This window comes from Takifugu rubripes, chromosome 16 (genome assembly GCF_901000725.2).
Source record: "Takifugu rubripes chromosome 16, fTakRub1.2, whole genome shotgun sequence".
Lineage (NCBI taxonomy): Eukaryota > Metazoa > Chordata > Actinopteri > Tetraodontiformes > Tetraodontidae > Takifugu > Takifugu rubripes.
In genome coordinates this window covers 2204022-2220846 of record NC_042300.1, presented here as the reverse complement: position 1 = coordinate 2220846, position 16825 = coordinate 2204022, and the positions used below count along the sequence as shown (strand labels likewise).

At 48.8% G+C, this 16825-nt stretch overlaps 1 protein-coding gene across 1 annotated transcript in view; it reads left to right on the top strand.

The window, feature by feature from the left end:
• epha7 (eph receptor A7) overlaps positions 1–16341 on the top strand; it is a 56907-nt gene extending 40566 nt beyond the window's left edge. The window contains 14 exon segments of the mRNA XM_029849489.1: positions 1528–1636; positions 4257–4312; positions 6410–6456; positions 6459–6521; positions 6523–6538; positions 6880–6902; positions 6904–6963; positions 6965–7067; positions 8241–8302; positions 8393–8602; positions 9107–9256; positions 10558–10751; positions 11919–12074; positions 12503–16341. Of these exon segments, the coding sequence (XP_029705349.1) occupies positions 1528–1636; positions 4257–4312; positions 6410–6456; positions 6459–6521; positions 6523–6538; positions 6880–6902; positions 6904–6963; positions 6965–7067; positions 8241–8302; positions 8393–8602; positions 9107–9256; positions 10558–10751; positions 11919–12074; positions 12503–12617 (1364 nt within the window). The 3' untranslated portion in view covers positions 12618–16341.
• Positions 16342–16825: the final 484 nt, after the last annotated feature.

The following is a 16825-nucleotide window of genomic DNA, read 5'->3' as shown; positions in this document are numbered from 1 at the left end:
CTGCAACCACAGCAGCATCAGCAGCTACAGCAGCAGCATCAGCAGCTACAAAAGCAGTATCAGCAGCAGCAGCAGCAGCAGCAACAGTAGCAGCAGCAGCTACAAAAGCAGCAGCTACAACAGCAGCAGCAGAGCAGCAACAGCAGCAGCATCAGCAGCTACAAAAGCAGCAGCAGCAGAGCAGCATCAGCAGCCACAAAAGCAGCAGCAGCAGCAGCAGAGCAGCATCAGCAGCCACAAAAGCAGCAGCAGCAGCGGAGTAGCTGGAGCAGAAGAGCAGCAGCAGCTGAGCTGTGAATACCTGAACAACCTGTTCCTGTTGTCTGCTGCAGCCCTGATGGCTCCAGGGAAAAGATTTGCTTTGAAGCCAACAAAGGGAAATTGCGTTATCGTTATGCTGACAGCGTGTTGTGGGAGGAATCTCTGAGCACAAGGACAAGCTACCGAGGATCAACTCAATTAAATCAAATAAGTTCCAACAGCAGCCCTGACGATCATCGGATGACTCCTGGTGATGATGAGCGGATCAGTTCATGCTTTCTGTTATAGGCTGTGGTGCAAAAAATGGTGGAAACAATATCGACTTTTGACAGTGTCGAGGGTCAGGGGCTGGGAGAAGGGCCTGGGATTGACAGGCTAACAGCTTGATGCTTGGAATGTTCTGATTGTATGTGCCGTGTGCACAGCTTCCTGGCTTCCTTTGGATTCTGCAGCTGCAGGTCTGTTATGAAATATCACCAATGGCGAATATAATCAGTGGGAGTGGCTTCAGATAAACATCGTCAGAAAGTGAGAAGTGATGCTAATGTCACACTGTGATGATCTTTGGCACAAATGTGGGATCCTTGTGTCTTACCCAACATATTTTACTATATAGATTCATTTATTTACATTTGTTAAATTCTTATTCGATATTATTAAATACGCACCATCTAACCTGCACAACTGGCCACAGCCACCTCGGCCTCTCTGTGCAGAAGGACACATTCATTACTCGTAGCCACATGCAGCGTGCGTCCTGCAATAATGTCACAGACTCTGGCGTCAGTGTGTCCTTGAGACACTGAAGCTGCTGAGGGGATCCTGGAAGAAGGGAAAATGACTTTTTAATGCTGCGACTCTTCCCACAATAGCCTATCGATTGAAAAGAATAGGAAGGCAGCAGATGTCCCCCCACTTCTCTGTCAACACTCCATTGTCCAGTGTCTGATATGTTTCAGAGAGCCTTTTGGAGCGATGGACAGTTTGTCCAACTCTTGTGTTCCGCTCTGTCAAACCTGGATTTGTCTTTGTTTGAAGGACAGTGCCGTGACCATCTGGGACTATTCAGCACACTTTCTGAAACAGTGAAGCTATTTGAGCTTCAAAAATAGAAGCTCCCTCCCCCACTCTTTCAGGAAGGAAGGCTGCTGTGGGGGAGGGCCTGTAGCAGCTCCACCTGGGTCCCTCCTTGGGGTGGTTGTTTCTCAAATAATCCGTCATAATCTGAAGAATAACAGTCTGTGTTTTCTCTCTTCATGTCATCAGCTGCAATTGTGTCCAGTGAGCAGAACCCGGTCATCATCATTGCTGTGGTGGCCGTGGCGGGGACCATCATCCTGGTCTTCATGGTCTTTGGCTTCATCATTGGGAGAAGGTACGCTCTCGCGGGCCCCATTGAATCTCCGCTCCTGTGAGTCTGCGCTTGTTTCTGTCATTCACAGGCCTCCACCTTTGAAGCCCACACACACGCTCACACACACACGTGTTGTAGCATGCTGAGCTGATGCACCGTCATCATGATCGTCTTCATCATCATCCACCTCATCTCCGTACAAACATGCACATTTAGTCCCTGTGAGGAAAGAGTGTGTGTTTCTTAATCACTATTGCCTCACCTCTCTCTCTCTCACACACACACACACACACGCATGGTTTTTCCCCGCATCATCTGGTTAATGCCTTCATCAACTGTAGTTGATTTGCTGGAGATGCTCCAGTCTGCAGTGCTGCAGATGAAGAGCAGCATCTTCTGCTGTTGCAGCAGAGCAGCTGCATCATCATCATCATCATCATCATCATCATCATCATCATCATCATCATCATCATCATCATCATCATCATCATCTTCAGCAGACCTGAATTCACTAGTCAACAAAGTTTGATGGTAACCGTGGGAGGATGGTGGGGTGTTCCAGCAGACCTGGTCCATCCAGAGCATTCCACCTGATAACAGCAGTCAGGCAGTCGTGAGAATAGACAGTAATAGTTAGTTAGTAACAGTAATTATAGCACTTCAAAGAGCGCCACACATACACGTGTTCACCAACGTGTAGAGAAGCAGAGAATCCTGGTGAATCCTGATAACTCTGTAATGAGAATGAGAAGCACATCTGGATTTTAAGGTGCTGCAGCCGTCAGTCTTCCAACAGGATTTGGATGCTGACGAGACATTTTGTCCTCAGGGACTGAACTAGTGCTCTCCTGGACAAGTGGAAAACATCCAAGTGTAACAGCTGGAAGATGGTTGCTCACAAAGAATAAACCTTCCAGGGAGAAGAGAGGAGAGGAGGGAGAGGAGAGGAGAGGAGAGGAGAGGAGAGGAGAGGAGAGGAGAGGGAGGGAGGGAGAGGAGGGGAGGGAGAGGAAAGGAAGGAAACAAGGGAAGAGGAGAGGAAGGGAGAGGAGAGAAAGGGAGAGGAGAGGAGAGGAGAGGAGGAGAGGAGAGGAGAAGGAGAAAAGAGGAGGAAAGAGAGAGGGGGAGAAGACAAATGAGAAAGGAAAGAGGAGAGAGATAGAGGGGGGAGAGGAGAGAAGGAAAGAGGAGGGACAGGAGAAGAGGGGGAGGGGAGAGAGGGAAGGGAGGGGAGAGGAGAAGAAGAAAGGGAGGAGAGGAGAGAGGGCGGAGAGGGGGGAGAGGAGAGGACAAGAGAGGAAGGGAGGGGGAGTGGAGAGGAGAAGAAGGAGGAAAGAGGAGGGAAGAGAAGAGGAGGGGAGGGAGAGGAAGAGGGAAGAGGAGGGGAGGAGAGAGAGGAGAGAAGACGGGATGGGAGAAGGGAAGAGGAGTGGGGAGGAGAGGAGAGAAGAGGAGGAAAGGAGGGAAGAGGAAGGAAGGAAGAGAAAGGGAATAGGAGAGGGGAAGAGGAGAGGAGGGAGAGAAGGGGAGGAGAGGAGGGGAGAGGAGGGAGGAGAGGAGGGAAGAGGAGGGGAGGAAAAAGGAGAGGAGGAACAGGAGAGGAGGGACAGGAAGTAGAGGATGAGGAGAGGAGAGGAGAGGGAGAGGAGAGGAGAGGAGGGAGAGAGAGGAGAGGAGGGAACCAGGAGGAGGGAGGGGAGGGGAGTACCAGTCGTCTGTCCTGGTGAGGAACCAGGAAGTCACAGTACATTAGCGATGACACAGGTGGCACAGCTGGAGCCACAGGCAGCTTCCCCTGTCAAGCGCTACTTTAGACCATACGGTCATTAACATTTCACATAACAGTTGTGGTCATTTGTCTTATTTTGCATCTACAACAAAATGTAATGATCAAATGTCTCGTCTTCTTCCCACATTAAACCCTTTTGGGACGATCACGGGGTGGGTCCACAAGGGTGAAGGCAGGTCCCCCCTGGATGGGTCACCAGTTCATCCCAGGGCCCTATATGAGCATTTATGGGTTCAGTACCTTGCTCAAGAGCAATGCTCTGAAGGTGTGTAGACACCATCCCCTACTACCAGAACTACCAGGCCCTGGGGAACCCAGAACCCTCCGCTCCTCAGCCCAGTTCCCAACAGATTGAGCTAGCACCCCTCCCCCCCCAAAAAAAAAATCTCAGGTTTTTCCATTCATATGTCGATGGATGTTCTCAGTCCTCGAAGGCAGAGGATTCACCCGGTTGCCTCCCCAGCTGTTTCAGCTCTCCTCCAGAGGCTTCTTAATATCTGCTGCATGTTAAAATGCCTCTTGTCTTCTGTGTGTAAGTGAAAAGGCTAAAAGACAAAAAGAAGATGAAGTCATTTCCATCACTGCTGCTTCTTCTTCCTCTGTTTCAGTGACGTTCAGCCTGTCATTACATCACAAGACCTCCCAGACATGTTGTGCTTGTGTGCATGTGTTCATATGATATGATTGGTTGCTATAGTGATTATCTCTTGCTGCAGGCTGCTGCTACAATGCTAGCTTTCTGAAGAGATTTGTCCTGCACAGCCGCTTTAGCTGCCTTGCTAATGTTCTTAATTTGGGCGATTTTCCCTCCCTGCTATCAACTGATTGTGTGACCTCTTCTCCTACATGCAGACACTGTGGCTACAGCAAAGCTGATCAGGAGGGAGACGAGGAGCTCTACTTCCAGTGTGAGTGATCAGATAAGGTGAAACACACTCACAGACTCCCAGGAAGGCTCCCTGAGCATCCACCAGCAGGTTGATCCTGTTAGCATCAAACCTTGTGGCTCCTTCTCCTCATGCACCCACCTCACATTGTAGTTAACGAGACAAAAGACTTGATGTTGCCTCTGTAATTCCGCCTGACATTAGTCCTGTAAAGACTGCTGCAGTTCCACTCTCTTCATTAGTCTGGAATGGCCTCATTGTGCCATCACGTGATCCCTCTGTCAGGGAGGATTTTTGAAAACTATTTTTTACCAGTAATCCACCAGCTCTAATAAGGCCCCAGGAGATTTGGTTGCAGAGTGATTCCCCAAGTGCGGCTGTAATGATCCATGCTGTGGTCTAAGTGCTGATTTGAAAAACGTAGGCTGACGTAGGGGGCTGTTTGACCAGCAGAGCTCGGAGCCCTCCTTGGATAGGCTAAATATCTGACAGGGTTACCTGAGCAGCTCCCAGAGGAGCCATCTCTTCACAGAAAGAGTCTTCATCGTCCCTCGCCGTATCAGAGAGCCCAGGCAGCTTACACATCCAGCTAGTTGCCCAGATTTGTCTAGCACATTAGCTGCAGGGAACTGCTGATAGACCTTTCAGATGAAGAAGCAATTATGGGAGCACGAGGAGGGATCTGCCCTGCTTGTTGGAGCACACAGCGCTTCTGTGGCGCTCAGGTTGTGGCTGGTGTTCAGGAGGGCCTTTAACTGCACCTTCTGTTTTAGCTAAGAGGCACCCCTCAATGTGGGCGGATTGTTCACTTACGAGTTCATGGGTCCAACAGTTAGCTGGAGCCACTTCTGTATTTTCTTGCTTATTCTTTCATCAATGAATGTCATCATTCCATGTGTTGCCGACTCGGCCCAGGAAATGAACAAATGTATGAAAATGCGAGAAAAGGTTTCACCTAGAGCGCTGTATCTTTAACTGTTCTTAGAGTCTTTTAGATTATTTTGGATTTCTACTCAAAGGGAACCCACTCAGACAAGATGGGCTATCAGATATTTTCTGGGGACAGAAACTGTACATTGAGAGAAAAGAAATCTTTATAATTTTTGTATTGACTGTTTAAAAATGGTGGGAGGGGCTTGAAAGTGATGTTTGAAGATCAATTATTCTACATTCTCAAATGTTGTAAAAAGAAGCAGAAATTACCACCTGGCGGAGGTGTTGGGCGCTGCAGCCTTGTCCATCCGTGTCCACCTGTGTCCACTAGTGTCCACGATTGTCCACTCGTGTCCACCCTTGTTTCACCCGTGTCCACCGATGTCCCCCCTTGTCCACTCATGTCCACCCATGTCCACTCTTGTCCACGCTTGTCCACCCTTGTTCACCCGTGTCCAACCATGTCTATCCATTTCCACTCTTGTCCACCCTTGTCCACCCGTGTCCACCAATGTCCCCCCTTGTTCACTCGTGTCCACCCATGTCAACTTGTGTCCATCCGTGTCCACCCGTGTTTACTTGTGTCCACCCTAGTCTACCTGTGTCCACCCGTGTCCATCCGTATTTACTCGTGTCCACCCATGTCCACCTGTGTTTATCCGTGTCCACCTGTGTCCACCCGTGTCCATCCGTGTTTACTCGTGTCCACTCTAGTCCACCTGTGTTTATCCGTGTCCACCTGTGTCCACCCGTGTCCATCCGTGTTTACTCGTGTCCACTCTAGTCCACCTGTGTTTATCCGTGTCCACCTGTGTCCACCCGTGTCCACCCGTGTTTACTCGTGTCCACCCTAGTCCACCTGTGTCCACCCGTGTCCATCCGTGTTTACTCGTGTCCACCCTAGTCCACCTATGTCCACCCGTGTCCACCAATGTTCCCCCTTGTTCACTGGTGTCCACCCATGTCCACCTGTGTTATCGATCCGTGTCCACCCGTGTCCATCCGTGTTTACTCGTGTCCACCCTAGTCCACCTGTGTCCACCTGTGTCCATCCGTGTTTACTCGTGTCCACCTGTGTCCACCCGTGTCAGGTTCTTTCTGCTCAGACTGTGTGAAGACTTTGATTGGCTGCTCTCTGTCAACGGTGCTGCTCTGTACATATCTAATCCTCCTGCCTCTCCACAGTTAAACTCCCGGGTACCAAAACCTACATTGACCCTGAAACCTACGAAGAGACCCAAACCGGGCTGTCCATCAGTTTGCCAAGGAGCTGGACGCCTCCTGCATTAAAATCGAGCCGGGTTATTGGAGCAGGTGAGCCGCTCTGCTGTCTCCAAGCTCTTGCTGCTCAGCTGTACGGCCCGCGCTCGTACATCACACTGACAGCCAAATATTACACCTTGAACGCCACGCAGCTGTATGGATCTTTATTGATTGCACAAGTGCAAAACGGGAAAAAGTTGATCGCGATTAATGTGCCGGTAGCAGCAGGTAGACGTTCCGACTGCTTCTGGTTCCTTCAGAGGCAGGAGTCAGTGACAGCGGAGGTGCAGGCTCGTTCTCCTCTGGAAGGCCACCCTAACTTTGGACTCAGGGATTCCTGTCCTGATTCCCTTTAATACCTTTCCTTCACCTGTTTTGTTTTTCCCAAAAAGGAGAGTTTGGAGAAGTGTGCAGTGGGGCGGCTGAAGCTGCCGGGGAAGAGGGACGTGTCGGTGGCCATCAAGACCTTAAAAGTTGGGCTACACAGAGAAGCAGCGGCGGGAATTTCTGTGCGAGGCCAGCATCATGGGACAGTTCGACCACCCCAACGTTATTCATCTGGAAGGAGTCGTGACCAGAGGTTGGACCGATGCTTGTGGACCGTCCACATTTTGTTCTCATCTGCAGCAGTTGGACCCCATACACAGCTCAGATCTGCTGGCGACTCGGAACCTTACATAACACCACATAGGGGACCGTCCAGAAACCATAGAAATGCCCTGACGCTATCGTAGAGCTCACACAAACAAGGTCTCGGTGTTAGTAAAAGTCTCACATCAACTTAGTTATCATCCCTGCGCACGTTTTTCCATGTGGGTGCAGTTATAGAAGAAAAGATGGTGCCTCTCCTCTCCTCTCCTCTCCTCTCCTCTCCTCTCCTCTCCTCTCCTCTCCTCTCCTCTCCTCTCCTCTCCTCTCTCCTCCTTCTCCTCCTTCTCCTTCTCCTTCTCCTTCTCCTCTCTCCCCTTCCCCCCCCCCCCCCCTCTCCCCTCCTCCTCTCCTCTCCTCCTCTCCTCTCCTCTCCTCTCCTCTCCTCTCCTCTCCTCTCCTCTCCTCTCCTCTCCTCTCCTCTCCTCTCATCCCCCCCTCTTCTCCTTCTCCTTCTCCTTTTCTCTTCTCTCCTCTCCTCCTCTCCTCCTCTCCTCTCCTCTCCTCTCCTCCTCTCCTCTCCTCTCCTCTCCTCTCCTCTCTCCTCTCCTTCCTCCTCTCCTTCTCCTGCTCCCCTCCTCTCCCTCTCCCTCTCCTCTCCTCTCTCTCTCCTCTCTCCTCTCCTCTCCTCTCCTCTCCTCTCCTCTCCTTCTCCTTCTCCCCTCCTCTCCCTCTCCTCTCCTCTCCTCTCCTCTCCTCTCCTCTCCTCCTCTCCGTCTCTCCTCTCCTCTCCTCTCCTCTCCTCTCCTCTCTCTCTACCCAGCCCCCCATCAGCAGGGAGGGTCCCCCTACATGAGCCTGGTCCTGCTCAAGGTTTCTTCCTGTTAAAGGGGAGTTTTTCCTTGCCACTGTTGCTTGTCTGGGGTCAGGCCCTGGGATTCTGGAAAGCGCCTTGAAACAATTTTGACCAGCAGAGCTCGGAGCCCTCCTTGGATGAGGCTAAATATCTGACAGGGTTACCTGAGCAGGGTTACCCTGTCAGACATTGAATTAAAGTCCAACAGAAGCAACAGCTGAGAATAACTCGAAGACTCGGAAACATTGAAGCTCTTTTGCTGGCGCTCCTGGTTGAACGTGACCACGCGTGTGATCTGTATGTTTGCAGGTAAACCGGTGATGATTGTCATCGAGTACATGGAGAACGGCTCATTAGATGCCTTCCTCAGAGTGAGTGACCGGACCGGGTCATCCATATCAACAAATGCTGCTGCTCGTGCTAGCCTCCTCACCTGCCTTTGTGCTGCGTCTCCGCTGCAGAAACACGACGGCCAGTTCACCATCATCCAGCTGGTGGGAATGCTCCGGGGCATCGCAGCAGGGATGAGGTACCTCTCAGACATGGGATACGTCCATCGAGACCTGGCTGCACGGAACATCCTCATCAACAGCAACCTCGTGTGTAAAGTGTCTGACTTTGGCCTGTCGAGGGTGATTGATGACGATCCCGAGGCTGTCTACACAACAACCGTGAGTCCGTTCACATGCTCGCCACCTCTCACCCTCTGGTCAGGACAGCTCCACTGCATGAACAATGAAGAAAACCTCCCGCAGCCCCCAGAAGTTAGGCCGCAGGTCACGCTGGTGCCCCGAATGTGAAGGTTTTAAAGGTCTTCATAACCAAAACCCATCAAAAAAGCAAAACCTCATTAAAAGCTGGCAGGAAGTGGTAGGAAGAGAGAGAGGTGCCTTCGAGAAAAACAGGAAAAAAAAACATTGTTTCGTTCTGTCATTTCTTTTGTCCCTTTAAGTGGACATAAGTGGAAACTGCACTTTTGAAAAGGCTCCACTCTGGAACTTGTTTTTAAATGATGCAACATCACAGGTTCTAAACAGTGTCGGTGCGTCTCTGGACAAACTCTGCTGGACCGTGACCCAAACGGGTGTCTAATGGACACGTTATGGGGACAGGGATATGTGTAATGCCTTTCATCTTGATTTACTGCAGTTACTGACTAAAGTTTTACTCAACAGGGCGGCAAGATCCCCGTCCGATGGACCGCCCCAGAAGCCATCCAGTATCGCAAATTCACCTCCGCAAGTGACGTGTGGAGTTACGGAATCGTTATGTGGGAGGTCATGTCCTACGGGGAACGTCCCTATTGGGACATGTCCAATCAAGATGTGAGTGACTGTCTTAAAGAGATCTTCCTGAACGTGCTTCATGGGGTCTCTAAATGTAATAAAACTGGTGGGGGACATTTAAGAGCTTCACATCGGATTAAACAGAACAAACTGCGGTTCTCCCTCATTCCTCAACAAAGCCTGTATCAATCCCACTCCACTGGAGGGACGACATGCAAGAAAACAGAATCCCTATAAATCAGCTGTAACAGAAAGAGCTCTGAGTCGTAGCATCGTTTCATACAGTCCTATTAAAATGTGTCTAATTAGCACCTGGTAAAGGTTACGAGGAGCCCATTTCATGCTTGAGAAGCTACCTGAAGACTCGGTTAACACCAGTGAAGGCGCAGCACAGAGCAAACTGAAGGTCCCATCGAGGTTCCAGCAGGGGCACGTTAGCAGCAGCATCTTTATCCATCGGGGACAGGTTGCTATAGTAACGTGCACACGTGCGCTGCAGTTCTGCTGAGCACCACTGGCAGCGATGCAGTTATCAGTAATTGGCAGCTGATGGCAGATGGAAGTTAGTTGTGGAGCAAGTGTCCCTGGACGGTGGCTGATCAGCACCACAGGTGGGAATGGGTTCTGATGCTGTGCTGCTGGACACACACCAGCACCAGACCAGTTTAAATAAGACAAGACGTCAGCAAACAGCCCAGCGGGAGGGGGGGTCCCCTCTTGTTTGGACGTGTTTCCCTCGATAACTGATGAAAATTCTGAAAACATAAGACTGTGAATCTTCTGTATCTACAGAGACTTTACAGGTTTGTTAATATCAAAGCCACTCTTCCAGAGAATATCTTTGTTACTCCTCTTGAGGGGAACAACTATGAGAAATATCTACGATCTTTCAGATCAGAAATGTTCCAGGAGAATCTGGCAATTCTGCCTTTTTTAGTAATATTGACATAATCATTAAATGATTAACCAGCGATTTAGAAACCACAACAAAAATGTAGCTGTTGGACAGAAAGGACTGGCGATGAAGACTAGGGTTGGCTCCAGCTCCTCCGCTGAGAGATTGACTGCTGGAAGAAGGACAGATGAGATGAGGAAAGATGACTTTGGATGCATTTTATGTGAGAAAATCACACCAAATACAAGAATCAAGAAGTGAAAAGACCAAAATAACCATGAATGGTCTCAAGAGTAAAGGTTTCAACGCATCTCAGCGTTCGTTCGTTCGTTCGTTCGTTCGTTCGTTCGTTCGTTCGTTCGTTCGTTCGTTCATTCATTCTCGAGCATCCAGCCCGTAAACAAGACAAAGCCTCAATGCTGTCTCTCTGACTTGCATCCCACAGGTCATAAAGGCCATAGAAGAGGGCTACCGCCTGCCAGCTCCCATGGACTGTCCCCCGGGCCTGCATCAGCTGATGCTGGACTGCTGGCAGAAAGACCGAGCAGAGCGTCCCAAGTTTGATCAGATAGTCAGCATCCTTGATAAGATGATCCGCAACCCCAACACTTTGAAAACGCCCGTGGGAACATGCTCAAGGTGAGGGGAAAACCTCTAAATGAACCTGTGTGTAGTGGAACATGAGAGGATGTGAGTTGCCGCTGATTGATCCGCTGTGGATCACCAGAGACCCAATCACCACACATCATCAGCAAAAAAAAGAGCTTTATGGTTTGAGGATCAGCAGCTTCTCAATTGGTCGGTTGCTTCTTGAGACTTTCACATGGAATAGTCTTCCATGTCTTCCGTTGTCTTCAAATGATTGGGTCTGGACACTCCTGCTGTCAGGGAAGAGCTGGGCTAAATCGAGCAATAATTCCAGAAAGAAAATGTTCCTTTTTTGGGTGCTAAGTGTTCAAAAATTGGATAGCCCTCAAGGGGAGAGTCATGTTGGAGGTTTATTAAGCGCTATAACGCGCTAACACTTCTGTCCAATAGAAATAGGAGATCACTCTCTCCACCACCAGACACACCTCTTCTCTTCCATGGATTCATAGCTGTATGCTGACCTGCTGACCTCTGGACCCACACAGCTCCTACACACCAGCAGCTTGTTACAATTAACGTACTTGCATGATCTCTACCTATTCTCTCCTCTCCTCTCCTCTCCTCTCCTCTCCTCTCCTCCTCCCTCCCTCCTCTCCTCTCCTCTCCTCTCCTCTCCTCTCCTCTCCTCTCTCCTCTCCTCTCCTCTCTCTCTCTACCCAGCCGGCCATCAGCAGGAGGGTCCCCCCTACATGAGCCTGGTCCTGCTCAAGGTTTCTTCCTGTTAAAGGGGAGTTTTTCCTGCCACTGTTGCTTGTTTGGGGTCAGGCCCTGGGATTCTGTAGAGGACCTAGAAACAATTTTGATTGTAACAGACGCTATATAAATAAAGATTGATTGATTGAAACACATAGAGGAACCTAGCACAACAGCATCCTTCCAAGCTGCTGGCATCTATTGGTAGAAGGAGGAAATGTCCGTCTGGACACATGTCCAGACTTTATTCCAGACTACTACGGTCAGATTTCGGTAATCTGAGAACTTGCTTGGTTACATTCAGGTTTCTTTGGCTACATCATCTTGCTGTTAAATCTGGCTGATGTGCTGCAGGTGTTCTTGGAACCTGCTGCTGGACAGCTTTGGTCTCAGTAAACGGTGTCGGTGCGTCTGTGGACAAACATGTTCTCCTTCACACATATGTCTCCTGTGGTGACCCTGCAGACCGCTCAGCCCACTCTTGGATCAGAACACGCCAGACTTCAGCACTTTCTGCTCAGTGGGAGACTGGTTGGAAGCCATTAAGATGGACCGATACAGAGACAACTTCACAGCAGCTGGCTACGTTTCCCTGGACTCTGTGGCCAGGATGTCCATCGAGTGAGTAAACCAGAGGTTGTGTTGGAGGATTGTTGTCACCATGACATAAACCAACAGCTGTTTGGTTTCCCCCATGCTCTCACCTTTAATATACCTTCAATCCTAAAACACAGGAAGGAACCAATTATTGCTCATTCTTGTAGATGTTATAGTCAAATCCAACATTTCAAATCCCAGTCGAGCGGGGTTTCTGTCCTACCAGGTAGACGTGGTTTTTACCTGGGATCCAACATTCCTTGGAGGAAGCCTTTTTTTCCTCCTGGTAGGACAGAAAAGTTACCTCAGTTGGGCCCTGGAGGACTGGGTTTGGGCCCCCATCATCTCTACCGTTACATTGAATCAGCGGAAGACTTGAATCACTGATGACAGACACATTTCACATGTGATCAGAATCTGTCCTCGTCATACTGAACTTTGTGTGTCTCCAGGGACGTAATGAGCTTAGGGATCACGCTGGTGGGCCATCAGAAGAAGGTCATGAACAGCATACAGACAATGAGAGCACAGATGCTGCACCTCCACGGTACCGGCGTCCAGGTGTGATGGACTGCAACCAGCCATCAGGGCCAGAATGGATCGGGAGCGTCGCCCGAGCGGAACCAGGACGAACGCTTGATGTCAACACATGTCTGATGTGTCTGACGTGAAATCATTCCTTTTTTCCTCAGTAAAGGACTGGGATCGTCTCCTCTGAGGGCGACCACGACAGGAAAAGGGCAAAACTCAACAACAAAATCAAACTACCTGGATGAGATCACTTCCTTTTTTTTTTTGTTTTAATTTCACTTTTTTGGGCGGGGGGTGATGGATCCAACCACATATCAACTGGCGCAATATAACTCAACCAAGTCCACCATAGCTAGGTACCTTTTCTAAAAGAACAAAAAAACTTGCTGTGGTTTTTTTCTGTAATATCTTGATTTTGTTTTTCTGCGACAAAAGCAGCAGTTTTGGACCTTTTATCTTCCTTTGGACTCGACTACAGGGTAAACTACGATCCAAACACAGACAGGGGTTCGGACTCAAAGGTACATTTTGTGCTGACACATGCTGGACTCTTTGTATTGACTTGTGTTTGCCTTCACCTTCTTGTTAGTAACTTACTGGAGTGCTTGCATGATGTGGATTCAACCTCTGAATATTTTTATGACTTCATTTTTTTATTAGTGCAGCACTAAGGAGGAGAATGGCTCTCGAAATCACCAGACTTTTCTAAAAGCTTAGCAATACTTTGTACCTTGTTTTCACTACATGAGTGCTTACCTGGAGTAGGAATGTGCTGCACTGTTGAAAGCTCCTCCTGACATTGAAGCCACTGTATTTTTCCATCATGTTGCCCAGAATATTGCACACAACTTGTTTTGGGACATTTTATTTGTTGCAAATCCAATTTTTGAACCCACAAAAGGTGTAGACATGATACTGCCTTAACACACATTAGCTGGAGCATTAGGTAGTAGTGCTTTATTGGGTTCAAATGGACGGACAGCTTCCCTTTTTACCTGTTTTATTTGGATCATTTCTTTGGTCTAGGACTTGGAGTTGGCGAACAGGGCAGGGCTGAGCCTGATGCCGTACGGCAGGAGTGTCCAGACCCAGTCCTGGAGAGCCGCAATCCAGCCGGGTCTTCTGTCCTACGGGAAAGCTTTTCCTGTCCTATACGACAGAAGTCCCGGCTGGACGGTGGCCGTCCAGGACTGGGTCCCGACACTCCTGCTGTCAGAGAAGAGCTGGGCTAAATCGAGCAATAATTCCAGAAAGAAAATGTTCCTTTTTTGGGTGCTAAGTGTTCAAAAATTGGATAGCCCTCATATCAAAGGGGAGAGTCATGTTGGGTTTTAGCGCTATAACGCGCTAACACTTCTGAGGGGCGGAATAAACGAGTCACAGAGACGAGGGGCACGCTTTGAAACACTGCAAAGGTGCCAATTAGTCACGCTGACATCACTTGTGTCCCCTCGCCATGATCAAAGGGGCCCTTTGGGGTGTCGTGAGAGCCCATCCTGGCCCATCAGTCCCATCTTTGCAGGCAGCCATGCATCTTCCTCTTTCTTCACCCTCCACCGGTGCATCTTCCTCACTGGCAGCAACGCCAACCAACACATATTCAAGTGTGTCTGATTTAAAGGAGTGGATCAGCCTCCTCTCGCTACCATCTGCCCCTGAAATCAAACACTTGGCGGTTCCAGAGTATTTTTGTGCTGTTCCACAGCAGAAGAAAAAAGGATTCTTAAGTCACTTTCTACTTTTATTATCCATCAGTATTCTTGTGCATTCTACTGTAAATACAGAGGAAAGTGTTACGACTGGAATGATTTTTCATCACTACAAACATTAACATGACACATTCAAATTTTAGATGGCACAGAAAAACCCAACACTGATGACAGATGTAGAAAATTAACACACCTCCTCCACTTCAGTTGGATCTCCTGCAGCACAATTCCAGATTTTTACAAAGATTGTTTCTTACAAGAATGAGCTTTGGGTAATACGTGGGAAATAATAAATTGGCGAAATGACCTAATGATGTCTGAAAACACACCAGTGTCTTAAATCATTTCACAGCAAAATCCTCTTTAGCCTTTTGCACTTTACTGTGTGCAGTGATGAGAGTCAAACCAGCAACCAGTCGATGTGGATCAGCACTGAGGCAGATGTGTCATTTTCAACATCACTCATCCTTCCAGCCTCTCTGTGGGTCGCAGTGTGTGAGGGTTTGTAGGTCAGCCTGGCCAGCAGAGCAGGACTGTGTGACCACAGCCTCAGGCCAGCTGGAACCAAGAGGGAAGCCCTCAGACGGAATGGCAGCAGACGCTAATGGAGACGGGACAGGAAGGTCTTGTTTACATCGCCACTATGCACATGTAGGGGACAGATATCCCACAAATGGAAGCTCCTTTGAAGCGGGGTGGGGTCGCCCGTGTGGACGTTTCCACGACATCTGGCTGTGGTGATGGGTGAGGTTCCCTCAGGGCAGCTTCACTGGGACAGGGCGCCTCTGCTGGTACTGGCCACCACAGCTGCTTCGCTGCCTGATTCCACACAATTGCAAACGTGACAGGAGGAGATCAGACACCGTCCCTGCCCCCTGTCCCCCTGTCCCCCTGTCCCTCTGTCCCTCTGTCCCTCTCCATCTCCGCCCAATTTACAAATCAATTCAAAATAGCCCCAATCTGGCGAATTAGGTTGTTCAGGAGGAAAAAGTAAAGGAGAGTTTGTCTGACTGCATCTCAAGGTTGATCCCACTGAGTCTGAAGGTCCACGTAGATCAATTCACACACACACACACACACACACACACACACACACACACACACACACACACACACACACATACACACACACAGTCTTCCTTCACCCATACAGTAGAGCTCAGCAGTTGGGCCCAGACATTCGAATTGACCATGAAGTCACCCCCCAGCTCCATGGAAACATGCCTCTGTCCCCCATTCTGAGCCAAATTGAGATTAACAACAGAGTACAATCATTTGGAGATTCAGATCCGCTGGACGCTTCACCAACAGACTCCCTGCTGTTGTTGCTGTTGCTGCTGTTTAGTTCAGCCACACTTTTATGTCAGCCGGACACAAAATGACTTGTGTGTTGGTGAAAACTCACTTCCTGAATATGTCTAAAGTAGGAAGCTCCACATCCCGGTGGGCGAGATGAATCAGGAGCAGCAGAGCTGGAATGGTGTGTTTCTCCTATTTTTAGCCGTTAGCTGCTGGAGGTTACTTCCACTCTTTTCGTCAGGTGGAGGATGATTCCAAAGATCGCAGCACTGTTGATTGTGTCTGAGGAGCCCAGCGGAGGGAGGCTTCGTATGTGTCATTGTAAAACTTGTACATTTTATTTATATTGCTTTGGCTTTTCTACACATCTTCCTCGGTAGAGATCTCTCAATACATTAAAATGCACTATATTTTTCTATCTTGCAGAGGAATTAACGTCACCCACACGATTTCAGTTGTGCATACTTTTCATTTAGGACCAAAGACGGCTGATAGGATTCCCATCTTTACCTTAGATGTCATGTTCTCTTTTAGGTCGATGTACAGTAATACAGATTGTTGATTTGTTATTTATTTTTCTGTGATGGAAGTATTGAGAATATTCACTGGTTAAATGTATTTTCCCCAAAAGAAGAGCTGGCAAGATCATTTAATTAGACAGTTTCTTGTTACATAGACAATTCTTTTTGCTTTGTAACCTTTGTAATAGACTGTACATATATTTTTGGAAATACAGTACAATCTCTATAGAAGTCTTGTTGTTGTCTTTATACCGTACATCCTAGTATTTGTTTAAGTTGTCCACTCACAACAATTTATTCTGTCAAAATGACTTTTATTGGAGGTTTTGGGGCCAGAATGCAGAGTCGTTAATGCTGATGGTGCCAAGACGGTTCATGCCAATTTAAAAAACAAAGCCAATCATCTCCTTTGAGAGCAGCAGCTAGGTAGAGGAGGCCAGAGGTCGGCTGGGTCAGTGGTGCTGCCGAGGACGTGGGGCTGTTGCAACAATGACGGCAAGGAAATATTCCAGCAAAGCTCCATTATCAGAGCAGGTGGAAGCAGGTGTCAAACCTCCACCTCTCATATGGTTACTAGGTATAGCAAGTACAGGCTACACATCACGGATGCTAGCAAAACAGCCCTGGAGAGACACTGATGTGCCATAGTTTCCACTGCTTCCACTAATTCCAGACATCACAGAATGGAACCACTTGACTTTGATTTCCTTTCAAA